This window comes from Nycticebus coucang, chromosome 2 (assembly GCF_027406575.1).
Source record: "Nycticebus coucang isolate mNycCou1 chromosome 2, mNycCou1.pri, whole genome shotgun sequence".
NCBI lineage: Eukaryota > Metazoa > Chordata > Mammalia > Primates > Lorisidae > Nycticebus > Nycticebus coucang.
The window spans coordinates 171,829,711-171,852,132 of NC_069781.1; the positions used below are offsets into that span (position 1 = coordinate 171,829,711).

At 45.6% G+C, this 22,422-nt stretch overlaps 1 protein-coding gene across 2 annotated transcripts in view; it reads right to left on the reverse strand.

Annotated features, from left to right (window-relative positions):
* The window catches only part of DDX19A (DEAD-box helicase 19A), a 43,315-nt gene that overhangs the window by 4,950 nt on the left and 15,943 nt on the right, over nt 1-22,422 (reverse strand). Inside the window, exons 3-10 of one of the 2 annotated variants that reach the window (XM_053607309.1) lie at nt 21,064-21,114; nt 19,818-19,953; nt 15,455-15,547; nt 10,139-10,241; nt 9,651-9,765; nt 4,580-4,757; nt 3,978-4,215; nt 651-813 (exon numbers count right to left, since the gene is read on the reverse strand). In XM_053607309.1, coding sequence (XP_053463284.1) covers nt 651-813; nt 3,978-4,215; nt 4,580-4,757; nt 9,651-9,765; nt 10,139-10,241; nt 15,455-15,547; nt 19,818-19,953; nt 21,064-21,114 — 1,077 coding nt within the window. Of the gene's footprint in view, nt 1-650; nt 814-3,977; nt 4,216-4,579; nt 4,758-9,650; nt 9,766-10,138; nt 10,242-15,454; nt 15,548-19,343; nt 19,405-19,817; nt 19,954-21,063; nt 21,115-22,422 lie in introns of those variants that run through there. The other variant, XM_053607317.1, reaches the window with a different exon arrangement.

Below are 22,422 nucleotides of genomic sequence, written 5' to 3' on the forward strand. Positions count from 1 at the left end.
GCTCTGGTGTATGTGACTGGTGGCTTAGCCGCTTGAGCCACATCCGCCAAGCCAGTAAATATACATTTTGTGTATTTTAACTCAATAAAAAAATGACTGTTGCTCACAGTGAAGCCACCAACTCCAGGTGGAGAGAAAGAGTCAGGGAGAGGCCAGCTCTCGGAACTGGGTAAGAGAGGGCACATACAGGCATGTAGCAGAACCCACATGGAAAAAACCCCACAACTCTTCAGGTGCTAACACAACTATGACATCAATAAGAAAGCTTCTGATACAGGTACATGGAAAGGCAGCTGGAAACTCCTTGGTTCTCGGTTCTGGCACCAAAGAAGCCTCCCACCACCAAGATAAATAAATTAAAAACTAATTGAGTGCCGTGGGAAAAGTAGACTCCGTCCTCTACCAGTCAGATGCCTGTACATCTTGTTCCGCCAAGTCAAGACTCCTGGTTTCTGTGTAAGTTGTCATCACCTGAAAGAAATCTGAATTTCTCGGTGTATGTGGCCGGCACCCTACCCACCGGTCTCTCCTAGCAAGGAATATCACCACCAACATCACCAATCTCCCTCTGAGTTTCTATAAACCAGGATTTCTCTTGCTGACAGGGCCTGGGACCCTGAGCCTGGCAGACAGAAACACTCTCTGCTCACCGCGGGCACACACGTTGGTGGTCACCAGAACCTTTTCTTTGCCCTCTCGGAAGCGCTCAATCACTGCAGCCCTCTGCTCCACCATCATTTCTCCACTCAGCAGGGCCACCTGGTGGCCTTCTTTTGAGAGCTCCGCTGCCAGCCAGCTAGCTGTTTTGCGGGTCTGGAAGAAAGAAAATGATTGAGAAATGAAGGTATCTGAAAAGAGTATATTTGATCTGGAAGACTTTACTTGAAACTTAGCAATTAAGGGTTAAATTTCCTAAATTGCTAACCTAATCTAGTGCAACAGGAAGTAACAATGTCACCTGCGTAGTAATCTTAGAAAAATATGTGTACCACAAAAATATTTAATGAGAAGGCCAGGTGTGTGGCTCACGCCTGTAATCCTAGTACTCTGGGAGGCCCAGGTGGGCGGATCGCCTGAGCTCACAAGTTTGAGACCAGTTCAGAACCAGAGCGAGACCCTGTCTCTAAAAATAGCCAGGGCGGCACCTGTGGCTCAAAGGGATAGGGCGCCAGTCCCATATGCTGGAGGTGGTGGGTTCAAACCCAGCCTCAGCCAAAAACCACAGAAAAAAATAAAATAAAAAATAAAAATAAATAAAAGTAAAAATAGCCAGGCACTGTGGCAGGGACCTATAGTCCCAGCTACTCGGAAGGCTGAGACAAGAGAATTGCTTGAATGATGCCCCATGATCATATCAATGTACACAGCTATGATTTAATAAAAAAAAAAAAAAAAAGAGAATTGCTTGAGCCTAAGAGTTTGAAGTTGCTGTGTGCTATGCTACCACAGCACTCTACTGGGGGCAACAAAGTGAGACACTGTCTCAAAAAAAAGAAAACATTTTAACGTGAATATAATCATAAGGAGAAAAAAATAAAGTAATCCTGAAAGAGCACTAGTCTACTTTTCAAAATGTCTGTGCTATGAAAGGCAAAAAGGTCAGGAAACTGTTATAGATGAAGGAGTTGTAAGAGACCTGACAACTAAATGCAAGAACCAGGCTTGGCACCCATAGCTCAGTGGTTATGGTGTGGGCCACATGCACTGGGGCTGACAGGTTTGAACCTGGCCCAGGCCAGCTAAAGAATGACAACTATGATTAAAAAAATAACCAGATAATAGGGCGGTGCCTGTGGCTAAAAGGGGTAGGGAGGATTAAACCCAGAGGTGGCAGGATTAAACCCAGCCCTGGCCAAAAACTGCAAAAATTAAATAAATAAATAAATAAATAGCCAGGTATTGTAGTGGGTACCAGTAGCCCCAGCTACGTGGGAGGCTGAGGCAAGAGAATTGCCTAAGCCCAAGAGTGGGAGGTTATGTGAGCTGTGACGCCACAGTGCTCTACTGAGGGCGATGTAATGACACCAAGTCTCAAAAAAAAAAAAAAATAAATAAATAAAGTAAAAGGGTGGCACCTGTAGCTCAGTGGGTAGGGTACCGGTACACCGAGGCTAGTAGGTTCGAACCTGGCCTGGGTCAGATAAAACAATGACAACTACAACAAAAAAATAGCAGGGCATTGTGGCAGGCACCTGTAGTCCCAGCTACTTGGGAGGCCAAGGCAAGAGAATCACTTAAGCCCAAGAGCTGGAGGTTGCTGTGAACTGTGACGCCATGGCACTCTACCCAGGGCAACAGAGTGAGACTCTGTCTCAAAAAAAAAAAAAAAAAATCAATAGCATTTTTTCCTCATTATTTCAGATTAAAACTTTCAAACCTACAGAAAAGGCAAAAAGTAAGAATAAAATGGGCATTATTATGCCCTTCAATTCTTGTCAATGTTTAGGCACATTTGCATTATCCATGCACTGGCTTGTATGTCGATTGTCTGAACTAAAGCGAGTTAGCCTGCACTAAAGCGGTTCTCTTGCTTCAGCCTTCCAAGTAGCTGGGACTACAGGTGCCTGCCACAATGCCCAGCTATTTTCAGAGACAGGATCTCACTCTGGCTCAGGTTGGTCTTGAACTCATGAGCTCAGGCAATCCACCCTCCTCAGCTTCCCAGAGTGGTAGGATTACAGGCGTGAGTCACCGTATTTGGCAATGCTACTGATTTGTAATTACTGTAGTAAGTCCTCCAATAACACAGTATGACTTGTGTATTTGTACATCCCCTAATATCATTTTCAAATTTCCATCATAGATCTCAAATATTTATTCCCGTGTTTTTGATTACAGGTCTTTTTTTTTTTTTTTTTTTTTGAGATAGTGTCCCACTATATTGCCCTCAGTAGAGTGCCATGACGTCACAGCTCACAGCAACTTTTTGGGCTTAAGCTCTCTTGCTTCAGCCTCCCAAGCAGCTGGGACTACAGGCGCCCGCCACAACACCTGGCTATTTTTTGTTGTAGTTGTCGTTGTTTTAGCTGGGCCAGGCTAGGATTGAACCCACCAACTTCGGTGTATGTGGCTGGCATTGTAACCACTGTGCTACGGGCACTGAGCCTATTTTTCTATTTTCCAAGTGTTTGCTGTTTGAGATTAGAAACTAAATATATTATTTCTTTCTTTCTTTTTTTTTTTTTGTAGAGACAGAGTTTCACTTTTTCGCCCTCGGTAGAGTGCCATGGCGTCACACAGCTCACAGCAACCTCCAGCTCTTGGGCTTACGTGATTATCTTGCCTCAGCCTCCCGAGTAGCTGGGACTACAGGCGCCTGCCACAACGCCCGGCTATTTTTGTTGCAGTTTGGCCAGTGCAGTTCAAATCCACCACCCTCGGTATATGGGGCCAGTGCCCTGCCCACTGAGCCACAGGTGCCGCCCTTCTTTCTTTCTTTTTTGAGACAGAAGCTCACTATGTCACCCTTGGTAGAGTGCCGTGGCATCACAGCTCAGAGCAACCTCAAACTTTTGGGCTTAAGCGATTCTCTTGCCTCAGCAACCCAAGTAGCTGGGACTACAGGCACCCGCCACAATGGCCAGCTATTTTCTTGTTGCAGGGTCATTATTGTTTAGCTTGAACCCACCACCCTCTGTGTATGTATGTGGCTGGCGTTGTAACCACTGTGCTATGGGCGGCAAGCTGGAAAACTATATATATATTAATTTTATGACTAGCAATCTTGTTGAATTTATTTTTTCTGCAAATATCAGTTGGTTCCCAATAAAGTATCACCTACAAATAAGATACAAAGTTCAAGGGGCTCTATTTTCAGGTTCTGTATCCCTCAGGGGACCACTATTACCAAAGAACCTGTCTTTTACATCTTTACAAACCATATCCTTTCTCTCTGCGTCCCCCAGCGGGAACGTGGTCCTCCTCGGCTAATTGAGGGGAGCCCCAGCAGGTGTCCCACTGCTGCTGCACCTACTCACATGGCAGAAGATCATGGCTTGAGCAATGGTGATGGCCCCGTAGAGGTTACACAAGGCCTGGAACTTCTCATCTCTGCTGTTGCACAGGACGTAATACTGCTTGATGGTGTCCAAGGTCTCTTCCTCACGCTTCAATTTGATAACATTTGGGTCTGGAACCACTTTCTGGGCAAACTTCCACACAGAGTCTTCAAAGGTGGCAGAGAAAAGCAGCATCTGGCAGTTCCTGGGCAGCATCCTGCAAGGGAAGGCCCAGGTATGTGGCACCACCCTGCCGTTTTCAGTGGACAGAGCAGGTGCACAGCCTCCCCAGCCTGGGTGGGCTGGATCCCCTGAAAGGAGCATCTTGGGAAGGAGCAGCAGACCTGGGCAGGCACAGGGCTGGGTGAGAGTTCTTAGGTCTCCACTTCTCACCCTAAAGTGAGGGTGACCATGAGGATGCATGGTCAGTGCTAACATGGAAATGGCCCAACAAAGTAATGCTGCTGAAAGCTCAAAGTAAAAGCCCCACAGACACAAGAAGGGGCATATTAAAGGGAGCAAAGGGAGAAGATGCTGCAGATCAGGAGGGTGAAAAGCTCCTCCTCTTGCAAGAGTCCTACCTCTGGATACGGATGCTCTGATCCTGGTGGCCCTGAGTAGCTATCATCACATCAGCCTCATCCAGAACAAACACCTTGATCTTCTTGGGATCAATGAACTTGAGTTTGGAGCACCAGTCCAGGACGGTCCCAGGAGTACCAATGACAATCTGCTCACTGATCTTTTGACCCCTTTCCACTGTGGAGACCCAAGATGTTTTCCGTCGGTATTTCAAAGGCAAAGCCAGCTCTGGAAATCAAAGTTCTACCCACCCTTTAGGACTAGTAGAACAAGTTAATCCCAAATTTTGAATTGTGTAAAATACATTATTTTCCTTGAAGTCTTGGCTTCTTCTGGGGTCAAGTAGACAGAATCATATCCCACATAGCAAACCCTAAACAAGTACAAGTGCCAGTTCCCTTCTTCCTCCTCCTATAATTCCACATCATCCAACTTTATCTTTACTTTTGTTCTTTTCTTATCCATTCACTCACAGTTTACTCGGCCCCTCCTAAATTAGTAGTAGTGAGTTCCAAGAGCCAATAATCTTTTTGCTCTGTTATCTGGTCTCCAGGCATTCTACTTGTGTTCATACTTTAATTACAACTTTTCTTTGATTTAAAAAATACTACACGGCTCTGTGCCTGTGGCTCAAGCGGCTAAGGTGCCAGCCACCTGAGCTGGCGGGTGCAAATCCAGGCTGGGCCCACCACACAACAATGACAGCTGAAACCAAAATAGCCAGGTGTTGTGGCAGGCGCTTGTAGTCCCAGCTACTTGGGAGGTGGAGGCAGGAGAATCACTTGAGCCCAGGAATTGGAGGTTGTTGTGTGCTGTGATGCCACGGCCCTCTACCTAGGGCAACAGCTTGAGGCTGTCTCAAAAAAAAAAAAAAAAAAAAAACAACTACACTACGGCCAGGTGCTATGGCTCACACCTATACTCCTAGCACTCTGGGAGGCCAAGGCAGGAGGAATGCTTGAGGCCAGAAGTTCAAGACCACCTTGAAGCAAGAGCAAAACCCCATCTCTACAAAAAATAGAAAAGTTAGCCAGGCATGGTGGCTTGTGCCTACTTGGGAGACTCAGGCAAGAGGGTATCTTAAGCCAAGGAATTTGAGGTTGGGCTACGATGATGCCACTATAGTCTAGCCCAGGCAAGAGTGTCTCCAAAAAGCAAATGACTATACTCCCAAACTATAGCTGGTTTGGGAAACTGTTACAGTTATCAAAATTACTAATGCATGTACCCTCTGAGCAGCACTTCATTAGAAAATAATCCTGCAGGTCTATTCATATGTGTGAAAGAATATGCACAAGAACATGCACACAGTAAAGATGTAACCGATGGAGTAAAACACGATACACCCAACGGGTGACGTTGATAAAAGTGTTTAGGAACTGATATGAAATAAGCTCCAAACTTAGCAGAAGTCAAAGAGGCGGTGCACAGTGGATCACGCCTGTAATCCCACCAGTTTATGTATTAGCCCCTCACACACATGGTGAAGCCTCATGTTACAAAACAGCCTTCTGGTACATTTCACTTAGGATGTTCCCATCAGTTTGAGGTATCAGATAAATACACACAAAAATATCCAAAACACACAACCTCATAATTTCTGGATAAAGCATTTTTGCTACATACCAAACAACGATTTTCTTCAGGAAAAGCCCTTATGATTGCATGATAGCTGTGCTAGACACTCTGGTCAACTGACAAACTATAGATGTTCAAGTTGGGAATTTGATACACTTTCCTAAAAATGAACACAGAAAGCCTACCTTTTCAATAGAAATCAACTGCACCTGTGCCATTAAGACATTTGAGTACTCAGAAGAAAATCAGAATTTTGGAAAACTGCTATGTGCCACCATTAGTCTGAGCATATCCCCACATGTGTGAACTGCTCTAAGGAGCTTGGTGGCAATATCAATACATACAATCGTTTAATCTTGTATATGAAATGTCTCAACATATGAAAGAGCAGTGTAACTCAGTAAGCCAGTATTTTCCAAATGACTAAGGCATGATGTCAAGAATCATTCTTAGGGCCAGGTGCAATAGCTCACACCTATAATCCTAGCACTCTGGGAGGCCGAGGTGGGTGGACTGCCTGAGCTCCTGGGTTCAAGACCAGCCCAAGCCATTTTGAGACCTCATCTCTAAAAATAACCCGGCATTGTGGGAGGCGCCTTTAGTCCAAGGTATTTGGATGGTTGAGGCAAGAAGATTGCTTAAGCCTAAGAGTTTGAGGATGCTGTGAGCTATGATGCTATAGCACTCCAGCCAGGGCAACGAAGTGAAACCCTGTCTCAGAAAAAAAAAAAAGAAAACAAAAATCTTTTTTAGCCAGTGCCTATAGTCCCAGCTACTCGGGAGGCTGAGGCAAGGAATCGCTTAAGCCCAAGAGTTTGAGGTTGCTGTGAGCTGTGACGCCACAGCACTCTACCAAGGGTGACATAGCGAGACTCTGTCTCCCAAAAAAAAAAAAGAGGCCAGGTAAGGTGGCTCAGACCTGTAAATCCTAGCCCTCTGGGAGGCTGAGGAGGGTGGACCAAGTAGAGTGTCATGGCACCATAGCTCACAGCAACCTCAAACTCTTAGGCCGAGCCATCCTCTTGCTTTAGCATTTGCATTTTTAGTAGAGACGGGGTGTCACTCTTGCTCACGCTGGTCTCAAATGCCTAAACTCAAGAAATGCACCCACCTTGGCCTCCCTGTGATTATAGGCATGAGCCACTGCACCTGGCCCATTGTTTTTTTTTTTTTTTTGAGACAGAGTCTCATTATGTCGCCCTCAGTAGAGTGTTATGGCGTCACTGCTCACAGCAACCTCAAACTCTTGGGCTTAAGCATTCTCTTGCCTCAGCCTCCTGAGTAGCTGGGATTATATGTGCCCGCCACAACGCCCAGCTATGTTTTGTTGTGGTTGTCATTGTTGTTTAGCTGGCCTGGGCTGGGTTCGAACCTGCCAGCTTTGGTGTATGTGGCTGGTGCCGCAACCACTGTCCACTGTGCTACAGGTGCCGAGCCTGCTATTATTATTATTTTTTGTGCTATTATTTTTTAATTAATAAATATTTTAACAGGCTGGGCACCATGGCTCACACCTGTAATCCTAGCACTCTGGGAGGCCAAGGCAGGTGGATTGCCTGAGCTCACAGGTTCGAGACCAGCCCAAGCAAGAGTGAGACCCTGTCTCTAAAAGATAGCTGGTGTTGTGGCAGGAGCCTATAGTCTCAGGTACTTGGGAAGCTAGGGCAAGAGAATCATTTGAGCCCAGGAGTTTGAGGGTTGCTGTGAGCTATGACGCACAGCACTCTACCAAGGGTGACAAGGTAAGACTGTCTCAAAAAAAAAAAAAAAAAAAAAAAAATTTTTTTAACAAATGCAATCAATGTAACCTAATTTTTTTGTACCCACAATGAATTCCAAACAATAAATAATAATAAAAATTTTAAAGCACATTCTCAGTTTTAGCTTGTACTATGACAAACATACACAGATATAACCCATAAAAACCAAAACACTTTGGGGTTCTCAATAACGTTTAGAAGTATAAGACAATGCTGAGACCATGAAGTTTGAGAGCTCCTGCTCTAGGCAATTATAAACCAGGTTAAAAGGATGTCTTGCTTGACATTTTCTGGTTAATGCCAAACTGTGTCCTAATGTGACTGTCTCATTATCTACCCCCTGCCAGGAGTGTGCAGGCTTCCCAGTTCTCCCACAAATCACCAACACTTGGTACTGTCAGATGTCTTGATTTTTGCCCAACTGAGAGGTGGAAAGTGGTTCCGATTTCTCCAATGACTGTGAGGCTCCCCTCCTTCATGTGTACTAACCATCTGAATTCCTTATTTTGTGACGTGTCTGTTTAATTGGCCTCTTTTGTCCATTTTCCAATTAGACAGCTTGTTTTTTTTTTCTTGTTGATCTGCAGAAGTTTTATATATTTTGGTAACTTTATGTTTTTCTTAAGAGACAGGGTCTTACTATGTGGTCCAAGCTGAAGCACAGGAGCTACTAACAGGCACGATCCCACTGCTTATCAGCATGGGAGTTTAGACCTGCTCCATTTTGAATCTAGGCCAGTTCACTCCACTTTATGCAACCTGGAAGTTCTTGCACCAGGGGAAGTTATATCAATGCCAAACTTAGCAAACACCTGCTCAACATAATACACTACAGCCCAGAAGTCCTAGGCTGAAGCTAAAACTACAGGACACAACACTGCACCTAGTTATTCTGATGATCTCCAGATTGTGGAGGAACAGCTGTCAGTACAGGTGAAAGCGTGCTCTTTCCTGACAACTTTATAATGACATTTTCTAATGGATCTTTCAAACCTCTCCCTCCATTTTACCCACACTGTAAACATTACTTTTGCAGAACATGTGAAAGAAAGAGTTAAAGAAAGGATTTCCTTTTTTCTTTTGAGAGTTTCATTATGTCACGCTCGGTAGAGTGCTGTGGCTTCACAGCTCACAGCAAACTCAAACTCCTGGGCCCAAGCGATTCTCTTGCCTCAGCCTCCCAAGCAGCTGGGATCACAGATGTTGGCCACAACACCCAGACAATCTTTCTTGGTGCAGTTGTTATTGTTGTCCAGCTGACCCTGGGCCGGTTTCAAACCAGCCAGCCTCAGCATGTGTAACCACTGTGCTATGGGCACCGAGCCTGAAGAAAGGATTTCTGATATTGCTGAGAGCAAGTGAACTGTACACGCTAGTTACTCTTACTACAGCCTAAGCTTACTTCTAAAGAATGGCATCTGACCCAACCCGCCACCCTCAGTCCTCATCCCTCTTTAGTACACAGGTTCCAAAACTCTGGATGCCAAATTCAAAACCCAGGCTTCAAGGTGAAGACCTCCATGAGGCATGCAGTGATTTCCAACAACTTAAAATCTTTTAAGACAGAACACTGTTAACAAATTAGCAGGTATTTAAATGAATTTGCTAAAAGCTATGCTGTTAGTCTCCAGGGTCAGACTAAATTGAAGTTGAATAAACTTAGGACATCTTCAATATTCAAACTGAACCACCCTACCCTGCTCACTGTGTAGGTATCACCCCTTATACTCACATTTATTGCCTCGGACAGCATAAGCAAGCTTTAGTTCTGGATGAAATTTGCCCATCTGCTCAATCACTTTTCCTGTTTGAAGTGCCAGCTCATACGTTGGGGAGAGGCATAGACACTGGCAAAGAGATCACACAGGATGAGTTCAGGAGAGCCGTTTAGTAACAGACATCAGCAACAAGTACACTGATGTTATTACTGAGTGAATAGTACAGACCTGCATCCTCCACACCAGCAGGCCTACCTTTCAGTTACAGACCCAAGCCCTCAGCAGGGAGCCCTGGCGTGGTGGAGGCCTTTGAAAACTGCTATTGTCGAAGGCTGCAGTTTCTGAATGATTTCTACCCAGCTCTGGGCCAGGGCAGTAACCTGCTCTGCTGAGCCACAGCCTAAGATGTCAGAAACTTCAACCCTCTCTTTAATCCCCCACTGGTGGCGCTGCCCTTCCCAGGGTAGGCAAGCCAGTGCTGCCAGGCTTCCCAAGCCCTCACCTGGGGGTATCTGTCCACTGGTTCCACCCGGCTAAGCATGGCTAGGACGAAAGCAGCTGTCTTTCCTGTGCCAGATTGAGACTGGGCAATCAGGTTCTGTGGACTGCATCAAAGAAAAACAGAAATGAAATTAATGTTGGTTAAACACAATAAAGTGTCAAGTTCTTTCTGGATAAAAGGACTATTTCTCCCTTTATGCTCCTCTTTATTACCCAGGTTTTCTGCATTGAGCACAAATTACTTTGACACTTTTTGAGTTACCCAGGCTGCTGTCCAGTGGCACGATCTTATCTCACAGCAACCTCAAACTCCTGAGTTCAAGCTATCATATTGCCTTGGCCCCCACAAAGTGCCGGGATTATAGGTGTAAGCCATGGTGCCTGGCCACTTTCGTACTTTTTTTTTTTGTAGAGACAGAGTCTCACTTTATGGCCCTCGGTAGAGTACCGTGGCCTCACACAGCTCACAGCAACCTCCAACTCCTGGGCTTAAGCGATTCTCTTGCCTCAGCCTCCCGAGTAGCTGGGACTACAGGCGCCCGCCACAACGCCCGGCTATTTTTTGGTTGCAGTTTGGCCGGGGTCGGGCCTGAACTCGCCACCCTTGGTATATGGGGCCAGCGCCCTACCGACTGAGCCACAGGTGCCGCCCACTTTCGTACTTTTTTTGTATACTGTTTAAAAAACCCAGCTTAAATAGGAAATACTTGTTTTAGATAAGTTTTCATCAAGAGATCCTCATTCTAGATGCCAGGACAGCTAGAGTACCCCTAGTTTTATACCCTAAGGGCCCCATGGAAATCAAGAGTACAGAGTAAGAACTCTGCCCAGACAAGTCCCCAGTGACATTTTCTGCTGAGCCACAACATATCCCTAGGACTCAAGTCCTTCTATGTGTGCAGTTTTGCCATTTTTATGGACAACGCAAGATACTAAGTCAGATGGATGTGTTAGAGGGAACTTTTATATTCTACTTCATGTGACCCAGTGTCATGGACTAGGTAGTATTTTTATCATTAAAAAAGGTAATTAGGCAGCGCCCATAGCTCAGTGGGTAGGGCACCAGCCACACACATTGAGGCTGGCGCATTCGAATCCGGCCCAGGCCAGCTAAACAATGACAACTGCAACAGAAAAATAGCCAGGCGTTGTGGTGGGCGCCTGTAGTCCAGGCTACTTGGGAAGTTTTTTTTTTTTGGCCGGGGCTGGGTTTGAACCCGCCACCTCCGGCATATGGGACCGGCGCCCTACCCGCTGAGCCACAGGCACCGCCCTACTTGGGAAGTTGAGTCAAGAGAATCGCTTAAGCCCAAGAGTTTGAAGTTGCTGTGAGCTCTGACGCCACAGCACTCTACCCAGGGCAACAGCTGCTTGAGACTCTGTCTCAAAAAAGAGATAATTATAGGACAGGTGCTATGGCTCACATCTTTAATCCTAACACTCTGGGAGGCTGAGGTAAGATGATCACTTGAGCTCAGGAGTTTGAACGCAACCTGAGCAACAGTGAGACCCCATCTCTATTAAAAATAGAAAATCACCAGAGAGTTATGGAGGGCACATGTAGTCCCAGGTACTCAGGAGGCCAAGGCAGGAGGATTGCTTGAACCCAGGAGTCTGAGGTTGCTGTGAGCCAGAGTGATGCCATGGCACTCTAGCCTGGGCATCAGAGTGAGACTCTGCATTAAAAAAAAAAAAAGGCAGGACGGCGCCTGTGGCTCAGCGGGTAGGGCGCCGGTCCCATATGCCGGAGGTGGCGGGTTCAAACCCAGCCCTGGCCAAATTAAAAAAAAAAAAAAAGGCTCAGTGCTCATAGCTCAGTGGTTAGGGTACTGGCCACATACACCGGGGATGGTGGATTCAAACCCAGCCCAGGCCTGTTAAACGACAACTACAACAACAAAATATAGCTGGGTGTTGTGGCGGGTGCCTGTAGTCCCAGCTACCTGGGAGGCTGAGGCAAGAGAATTGCTTAAGTCCAAGAGTTGGAGGTTGCTGGGAGCTGTGAAACCATGGCACTCTACCGAGGGTGACATACTGAAACTCTGCCTCAAAATAAATTAATTAAATAGTAAAATAGATAATTATACGTATAATGTTTAGCAAAAAAGGTTGTTACATCTCACTCTGAGATACAAAGTATGATTTTTTTTGTTTGTTTGAGACAGAGTCTCACTTTGTCACCCTGGGTAGTTAAGAGTGCCATGGTGCTGTTGCTCACAGCAACCTCAAACTTTTTTTTTTTTTTTAATTTCAGCTTGCTTGTTCATTCTTCTTCATTTGAAGTACTCTTTCTTTTTGTTCATTTTCTTCTTCCTCTGGCGGTGCTCTGTCCCATTGCCTCCCCAGTAGCTGGGATTACAGACGCCCACCACGTCTGGCTGTTTTGATGTTAGTAGAGACGGGGTCTTACTCTGGCTCACTGCTGCTCCTACTGGTCTCGAAACTCTGAGCTCAGGCAATCCACCCACCTCAGCCTCCCACAGCGCTGGGACTACAGGTGTGAGCTACCACGTCTGGCCAGCAACCTTAAACTCAAGTGATCCTTTTGCCTCAGCCTCCAGAGTAGCTGGGACTATCAGGCGCCCGCCACAATGCCCAGCTACTTTATTTATTTAATTTTTATTTTTTTGAGACAGAGTCTCACTTTGTTGCCCTCGGTAAAGTGCAAGGCATCATAGCTTACAGCAACCTCAAATTCTTAGGCTTGGGGCAGCGCATGTAGCTCAGTGAGTAGGGTGCCAGCCCCATATATCAAAGGTGGTGGGTTCGAACCTGACCCCGGCCAAACTGCAACAACAACAAAAAAATAGGCGGGTGTTGTGGTGGGTGCATGTAGTCCCAGGTACTCGGGAGGCTGAGGCAAGAGAATTGCCTAAGCCCAAGAGCTGGAGGCTGCTGTGAGCTGTGACGCCACAGCACTCTACCGAGGGCAACAAAGTGAAACTCTGTCTCTAAAAAAGAAAAAAAAACACTCCTACCTCAGCTTCTCGAGTAGCTGGGACTACAGGTGCCCACCACAACTCCTGGCTATTTTTAGAGATAAGGTTTCATTCTTCCTCAGGCTGGTCTCAAACCTGTAAGCTCAGGCAATCCATCTGCCTTGGCTTCCCAGAGTGCTAGGACCACACCTGGCTCCAGCTATTTTTTTTGGGTAGATACAGGGTCTTGGTCTGGCTTAGGCTGGTCTCAAACTCGTGAGCTTCAAGTGATCTACCTGCCTCGGCCTCCCAGAGTGCTAGGATTATAGGCATGAACCACTGTACCCAGCCAAGTATGATATTTATTTAAGGTTTAAAACATGTAAATTACTCTTCAGAGTCTTAGGGACTCATACACAAAAAGTATGAAGAAACCTGAGGGAAGGACAGTCCATCTCAAGATGGAGCTTACTCCAGTGGGGGTGGGAGAGGGATGTGAAGGGAGGGGCATCTGGTGGCTTTATCTGGCAACTGGACTTGTGTTTCTTTCTTTTTTTTTTTTTTGTAGAGACAGAGTCTCACTTTACTGCCCTCGGTAGAGTGCCGTGGCATCAGACGGCTCACAGCAACCTCCAGCTCTTGGGCTTACGTGATTCTCTTGCCTCAGCCTCCCAAGCAGCTGGGACTACAGGCGCCCGCCACAACACCCGGCTATTTTTGGACTCGTGTTTCATTTCTCGGCAGGACAGGGCTGCAGGTGTTTGTTGGTATTACCCCTTACACTTTTACAAGATCTCAAGCGTTACAAAATAACTTTTTTTTTTTTTTTTGGCCAGGGCTGGGTTTGAACCCGCCACCTCTGGCATATGGGACCGGCGCCCTACTCCTTGAGCCACAGGCGCCGCCCAAAATAACTTTTTTTATTTTTTTGAGACACTCTCAAGCTGTCACCCTGGGTAGAGTGCCATGACGTCATAGCTCATAGCAACCTCCAACTCTTGGGCTTAGGCGATTCTCTTGCCTCAGCCTCCCAAGTAGCTGGGACTACAGGCATCTGCCACAACACCCAGTTATTTTTTTTTTTTTGTTGCAGTTGTCATTGTTATTTTAGCTGGCTCAGGCCAGGTGTGAAACCACCAGCCTCAGTGCATGTGGCCAGCACCCTACTCACAGGCGCTGCCTCCAAAATAACTTTTTTTTTTTTTTTTGTAGAGACAGAGTCTCACTATACCGCCTTCAGTACAGTGCCATGATGTCACAGGACTTACAGCAACCTCTAGCTCTTGGGCTTCCGTGATTCTCCTGCCTCAACCTCCTGAGCAGCTGGGACTACAGGCACCCGCCACAACACCCGGCTATTTTTGGTTGCAGTTCAGCCGGGGCTGGGTTTGAACCCGCCACACTCGGTATATGGGGCCGGCGCCCTACTCACTGAGCCACAGGCGCCACCCCCAAAATAACTTTTAAAAACACAACTGCTGTGCAGTGCCTATGGCTCAGTGAGTAGGGCACCGGCCCCATATACTGAGGGTGGCAGGTTTAAACCCGGCCCTTGCCAAATTGCAACAAAAAATAGCTGGGCAATGTGCTGGCACCTGTGGTCCCAGCTGCTCAGGAGGCTAAGGCAAGAGAATCGCCTAAGCCCAAGAGCTGAAAGTTGCTATGAGCTGTGATGCCACAGAATTCTACTGAGGGCGACAAAGACTCTGTCTCTAAACAAACAAACAAACAAAAAAACACAACTGCTAAAGCTGCATAGAACAGGATGGTGCCCGTAGCTCAGTGGGTATCAGCCCGTAACCGAGGCTAGTGGGTTCGAACCCAGGCAGGGCCTAGTAAAACAAACAACAAAAAGAGAAATAGCTGGACATTGTGGTGAGCGCCTGTAGTCCCAGCTACTTGGGAAGCGGAGGCAAGAGACTCGCTTAAGACCAAGAATTTGAGGTTGCTGTGAGCTGTGATGCTACAGCACTCTACCCAGGCGGCACAACTCACAGCAACCTCATACTCTTCGGCTTAAGCGATTCTCTTGCCTCAGCCTCCCAACTAGCTGGGACTACAGGCGCCCACCACATGCTTGGCTATTTTTTGGTTGCCGTTGTCATTGTTGTTTAGCTGGCCTGGGCTGGGTTCAAACCTTCCAGCCCGGGTGTATGTGGCTGGCATCCTAACCACTGAGCTACAGGCGCCGAATCCCTTTATCAGTTTTTATCATGAAGAGGGAAGGGCAAAAACTGCACCCAACTCCATGTGATTCACTGCCCCAACTCCATGTGATTCACTGCTTTCCTGAGGAAACAGCTTGCCCCAGAAGGCCTTTGTTCTAAGGCACAATAGCTGCTTGTAGAAGAATTCATTTAATCAGATTAGGAAGAGGTGTACTGGTTCTGCATACTCACGGCTCAGCAAGCATCATGGGTAACGCATTCTCTTGTATCTTGGATGGTCGATTGAAGCCCATGGCATAGACTCCCTGGAGAAGCTGTGGTTTTCTAGGAGGCCAAGACAGAGAGCATGGATTCCTAGTAGCTCGAATCTTATCATTCCCTCTATCTAGCAGGGAATGACACTTCTTACCTCTGTGAGACATATTTTCCTATGTCTTAAAAAGCTCTTTAAAACCAAACAAAATCACCATCTTTCCCTATGAAGTTTTAATCTGCAACTATTTTATAATTCATAAAATACAGACTGCTTTCTTTTCTTGAAGAAATTCATGCTTTCAGCAGACCCACAAATCTGGATACAGCAAAGATAATAATAGTTATTAACTTATCACATAAAATTCATTAAAAAAGAAGTATCTAAAAATAAATATTGCTTACTATACTACTAAGATTTAGAAGTCTCTTTACGGTATGACGTGCACACATTAAAACTAAACCACAGTCCTTTTGTGTTTCATGGCCCTTCCAAACCCAGCTGTACAGATGCTCAGGATCACCAAGAGGTGAAAAAAACTGATGAAGCCAATTTCTAGTGGCTGATATACAGTAAACCTGTACCAGTGGTTCAGCTGTTACACTGAGCTTACAAATGCTCGGAGTTAAGATGCCAGGTCTTGGGCGGTGCCTGTGGCTCAGTGAGTAGAGCACCAGCCCCATATAAGGAGGTTGGAATCCAGCCCCAGGCAAACCACAACACAAAAATAGCCGGCGCCTGTAGTCCCAGCTTCTCGGGAAGCTGAGGCAAGAGAATCGCCTAAACCCAAGAGCTGGAGGTTGCTGTGAGCTGTGACGCCATAGCATTCTACCCAGGGCAATTGTTTCAAACAAAAAACAAAAAAAAAGGTCTGGTCTACTCAAAATCAAGACTAGACAAACACCAGCCCTGTGCAGTGGCTCACACCTGTAATGCCAGCACTGTGGGAGGCTTAGGAGGGAAAATTGCTTGAGCTCAGGAGTTTAAGACTTGCCTGAGCAAGAGTGAGACCCCGACTCATAAAAAAATGAAAAACCAGGTGGCGCCTGTGGCTCAGTGAGCAGGGCACCAGCCCCACATGCCGAGGGTGGCGGGTTCAAACCCAGCCCCGGCCAAACTGCAATAAAAAAATAGCCGGGCGTTGTGGCGGGTGCCTGTAGTCCCAGCTACTCGGGAGGCTGAGGCAGGAGAATCGCCTAAGCCCAGGAGCTGGAGGTTGCTGTTAGCTGTGTGATGCCACGGCACTCTACCGAGGGCAATAAAGTGAAACTCTGTCTCTACAAAAAAAAAAAAAAAAAAGAAAAGAAAAACCTAGCCGTGCACCATGGCGAGCACCTGTAATCCCAGCGGCTTCCGGAGGCTGAGACAGTGGGATACCCACAGCCCATAGTCTGAGATTGCAGTGGGCTATGACGCCATTTTACTCTGCTCAGGGCATAGGGTGGGACTCTGTCTCAACACCACCACCAAAAAAAAAGAAAGTAGAAAAACACCAAATTCTTAAGTAAGTGGCTACATAACAATTATCAATTAAAATCTTTTACATTACATTTACAATAAACTTTATGCTACCTCTAAATTGACAGGGTGTTTAACAAAAACCATACTAAATTTTTTCTTTTCTTTTTTTTGAGACAAGAGTCTCACTTTGTTGCCCTCAGTAGAGTGTGTGGTGTCATAGCTCACAGCAACCTCAAACTCTTGGGCTCAAGTGATTCTCTTGCCTCAGCCTCCCAAGCTGGGACTACAGGCGCCCGCTGCAACGCCCAGCTATTTTTTAGAGACAGAAGTCTCGCTCTTGCTCAGGCTGGTCTTGAACCTGTGAACTCAGGCAATCCATCTGCCTCAGCTTCCCAGAGTGCTGGGATTTAAGCATGAACCACCTCGCTCGGCTTACTAAACTGTTTTCTAAAGAAAAGTTAGTCTTTCCTCAGTGGTGAGCACATTGCAAAAAAAAAAAAAATAGAAAAGAGGGCGGCGCCTGTGGCTCAGTCGGTAAGGCGCCAGCCCCATACACCGAGGGTGGTGGGTTCAAGCCCAGCCCCAGCCAAACTGCAACCAAAAAATAGCTGGGCGTTGTGGCAGGCGCCTGTAGTCCCAGCTACTGGGGAGGCTGAGGCAAGAGAATCGCTTGAGCCCAGGAGTTGGAGGTTGCTGTGAGCTGTGTGAGGCCACGGCACTCTACCGAGGGCCATAAAGTGAGACTCTGTCTCTACAAAAAAAAAAAAAATAGAAAAGAAAAGTAAAACTAAGTCCAGATTTCTGTTCACTAGGCTTTCCTTAGAGTTTAACTGACTCTTTAAAAGGCAAATTCTTGGCTCGGTGCCTGTAGCTCAGGCAGCTAGGGCAACAGCCACATACACCAGAGCTGGCAGGTTCGAATCCAGCCCGGACCAAAAAATAGCTGGGCATTGCGGCGGGCGACTGTAGTCCCAGCTACTTGGGAGGCTGAGGCAAGAGAATCACATAGGCCCAGGAGTCTGAGGTTGTTGTGACGCCACGGCACTCTACCCAGGGCAACAGCTTGAGACTCCGTCTCTAAATAAATAAATAAATAAATGGCAGATTCTTCCGGGTTATGTTGGTTCTCAAAAAGCTGTGATACTTTGCAGCTTCTAATTTGATCATCCAGGAAACAGTCACTACCTAAGCAAGATTCAAATGATCCAACAGCTTCCACTGCCTCTTATATTTCTGCTTTATTTTTCAGATTAATCCCAATCATTTCGGTACAAAACAAAGTATGTTAGGAAACTTAAGTTTCATTCTGTGTTTCCTTTTGCTACCAACAACTCAGAGAGAACTTGTCTTTCAAAGAGGACAATTCATCGGTGGTTGAATTGAGAACCTGAGTCTATGAAATAGAAGGAACTTAAAAAACAAAAAACCCACTGATACTTGGAAAATGTCAGTTTCAGGAAGTAAGAACATCTACCTGCCCTGATACAGTCAGAAGCAGAGATGACAAATTTGTTGAATAAAGACCTTGACATAGAAAAGTATAGTATCCTGAAAATGCTTTTTTAAAAAAAGTGACATTAAAAACAAACGTGTTCCGGGCAGCGCCTGTGGCTCAGTGACTAGGGCGACGGCCCCATATGCCGAGGGTGGCGGATTCGGACCCAGCCCCGGCCAAACTGCAACAAAAAAATAGCCAGGCGTTGTGGCGTGCACCTGTAGTCCCAGCTCTCGGGAGGCTGAGGCAAGAGAATCGCGTAAGCCCAGGAGTTAGAGGTTGCTGTGAGCCGTGTGACGCCACGGCACTGTACCCGGGGGCGGTACAGTGAGACTCTGTCTCTACAAAACAAACAAACAAACGTGTTCCTTCTTTAATAACCAGTAAGCATTCTTATTTTAGGTATCTCTTACTCACTGGTAACAGCTGGAAGGAACAAGGCCTCTGTATGCCCAGAGTGGGCATGACATAAATTTTGCTCAACGAAAGCAAAGAATCCATTTATTCCATCACATTCATATTCACCACTTGTTTGTGTTTCTGCCTGGGATTGAGGAAGACAGCAAAAATGGTAGGAATGTCTGTGTTCCTCATAACACCATAGACAATGGCAGGTATATAAACCAATGATCCATAAAGACCTCTTACTCACTTACTGAAGAAAACAAAAAATATCGTATGACCTTGCATAATTCTCTCCCTTTAAAATAATATTAGAAATTATTCTTAGTGTAATGCCATAAATATGTTCCCTTAAAGCTTCATTCTGGGTTCTGGATTTTTTTTTAATTTCAGGACTGTTAAAGGTGCTTTCCGCTGAAGACACCAGGAACCCAGGCTCTTTTGACAGTATTTTTTATAGAAGCAGATAAACTGTTCTTAAGACCCTAGAGTCTAATGAAAGGGCTTACCTAATAAGAAATGTTCCTGACATCCAGAAATCACCTGTCAGCCAATATTTTATTGAAAGTTCTAAGAGCATAAAAGAAAAAAGACTTTCAGCTATAATGAATAAATCTGTGGCATTTAGAAATTCCTACCAAGAGAAGAATTGGGTAGCCAAGAGATAAGAGCAGGAGATAGCATTGTAATTTTTTCATATTTTTTGACTTTTGAGTTATGTGATTTATTACCTATTTGAAGAAGAAAATACATTAATTTTAAGGGCAGTGCCTGTGGCTCAGTAGGTAGGGCGCCGGCCCCATATACCAAGGGTGGCGGGTTCAAACCCGGGCCCAGCCAAATTGCAACAAAAAAAAAAAAAAAAGAAAAGAAAAGAAAATACATTAATTTTTAAAGTAAAATTCCCACAAGAACCTCCGAGATGCTAAGTTTTATGGGGAGGGACTGGCAAGGAACAGTTATTCAAAGGAATGTATACTCACAGCCGAAGCTCTTCAAAAGACTTCACGGAGTAGAGGGGGGAGTTTGGATCCCGCTGCAGGACTTCCACTTGGTTTGTGTTATCAACAAGGTTGCTTCTGATCAGCTTGTTGAGTAAGGACTGGGCAGCTCTGTCCTCTGTCAGGAAGAAACCAGTAGATTTTCTTCATACTCACCTGCTAAACCCCAACCTTGTAAAACCATGTCTTTCCCTCCCCACACTGCCACCTGGGCAGCCAAGTGTGGCTGGAGAAAAGCACAAGCACAATGACAGGTCTCACTTTAAATCCTTAAGCGCTACACTCAAATGAACTGAGCTGCCCAGCGAGTCCTTGTTTCCAGTCTGCTCATACATCCTTCTTCTCCTTGACCTCTATTCACACTTCCTCCTACTTGTAAACCCCAGCAGTGACTCATGACCACAGCTGCATACCCACTTAGATTTGGCCTATGTTGTCCACCTTCCCTTCTGTACCTTTGGATAAATAACTTGTGCTCCTAAGACTAACCTTTCTGCTTGTCCAATAGGTCTCATCCCTTCCTACTCAAAAGGACATTTTTCTTAACACTGACTTTCTCACATTATTAGTTTCCTCCTTCATTGGATCAATCCCACCACTTTTTAGGGATGGGGTTTCACTCTGTCATCCAGGCAGCACTGTACAGTGATGACATGATCATAACTCACTACCATCTTGAATTTCTGCCTCAGCCTCCCTCGTGGCTGGGACTACACGCTCACACCCCCACAAACTACTAATTTTTTTATAGAAACAGAGTCTCATTACGTTGTCCAGGCTGGTCTCCAACCCCTGCTCTCAAGTGATGTTCCCACCTTGGCCTCCCAAAGCACGGGGATGTACCCAGAAAACAGGGCTTTTTGTTTGTTTGTTTTTTAACCTCCACACTTGACGTCAGTAGCTCCTGTTAAGCTCAAAAATGACTTCTATACTGCCAAACATCTGACAGTCAATTTCTAGTTCTCTTAATCATCTCATGACCTATATCTGACATTCTAAAGATACTTTGTTTTTGGCTTCTGGGACGTCATGGTAGGGCCTCCTTCTATCTCATGGATTACTCTTTCTCATCTCCTCTGCTGATTCCTCTCAGATCCCTGATCTCCCAGCTCAAAGCGCCTCCAGCTCCAGGAAGGCAGGCCCTGGTCATTCTCTCACTCTTCCCAGTTTCTCAACACCGACTCTCCCACATTATCAACTTCCTCCTATACTGCCCAACAGTAGTTACCTTTCTCTTCTTCATCTGTTTTCTCAGCAGTGGTACTGGTTTTGATAACACCTAACAAGAAAATAGTTTTTACAGTTAGAAAGGCAAGATAAACATTAAACCTACCCAAAGATGGAATGATATAAATACTGAAACTTATTTAAGTGATCAGAAGAAAACAGTTAGCATTTCCTTATGTTTAATGGATTTTTAGTTCTAGGAAGTTTTTAAGAGCTTAAGATAATTTTAAATTTCTAGGGCGGCTCCTATGGCTCAGTTGGTAGGGCGCCGGCCCCATATACCGAAGGTGGCGGGTTCAAACCCGGCCCCGGCCAAACTGCAACCAAAAAATAGCCGGGCGTTGTGGCGGTCGCCTGTAGTCCCAGCTGCTTGGGAGGCTGAGGCAAGAGAATCGCTTAAGCCCAGGAGTTGGAGGTTGTTGTGAGCTGTGTGAGGCCACGGCACTCTACTGAGGGCCATAAAGTGAGACTCTGTCTCTACAAAAAAAAAAAAAAAATTTCTAGAAGTTTTAACTAATTTCAGAATGATCAGAATATGTCACCTCTCATTTTTACATGTGTGCAAATGTTTTCCAGGGTATATTTCAAAAAATGTTTTGCTATATCAAAGGCATATACATTTGCAGTTTCCTTTCCTTTTTTTTTTTTTTGGTTGTAGTTGTTTGTCAGGCCCAGGCTGGATTCAACCTGTCAACTCCAGTGTATGTGGCTGGCACCCTAGCCGCTTGAGTTACAGGCGCTGAGCCAGCATTTCCAGTTTTCAAAGTACCCTCCATACATTTTATACCAATTTATTTATTTATTGGTATATTTATACCAATTTCTTTTTTTTTTTTTTTTTTTTGAGACACAGTCTCACTTGGTCACCCTTGATAAAGTGCTGGGGCATCTTGGCTCACAGAAACCTCAAACTTGTGAGGTCAAACGATCCTCTTGCCTCAGCCTCCTATGTAGCTGGGACTACAAGTGCCCACCACACCACCTGGCTATTTTCAGTGATGGGGTCTCGCTCTGGCTCAGGCTGGTCTCGAACCTGTGAGCTCAGGCAATCCATCCACCTGAGCCTCCCAAGTGCTGGGATGATAGGTGTGAACCACCGTGCCTGGGTACCAATTTATATTTCTAGCAGCAAAGCATGAGGTCATCTGTTTTCCTACCACCTCACCACAGAGTTGTTAGTCAAAAACTATTAGAATTTTGCCAATCCTAATTTAAAACACAATCTACCGTTTTTTCCTATCAGATTGGCAAGATTAAGTTTCTAGTTATTCCCTGAAACATTGTTTATAATGGCAAAAAAAAATGAGACTAATGCAAATATCTACGAGTAGATGGCTGATTAAACAAATTGTGGTATACA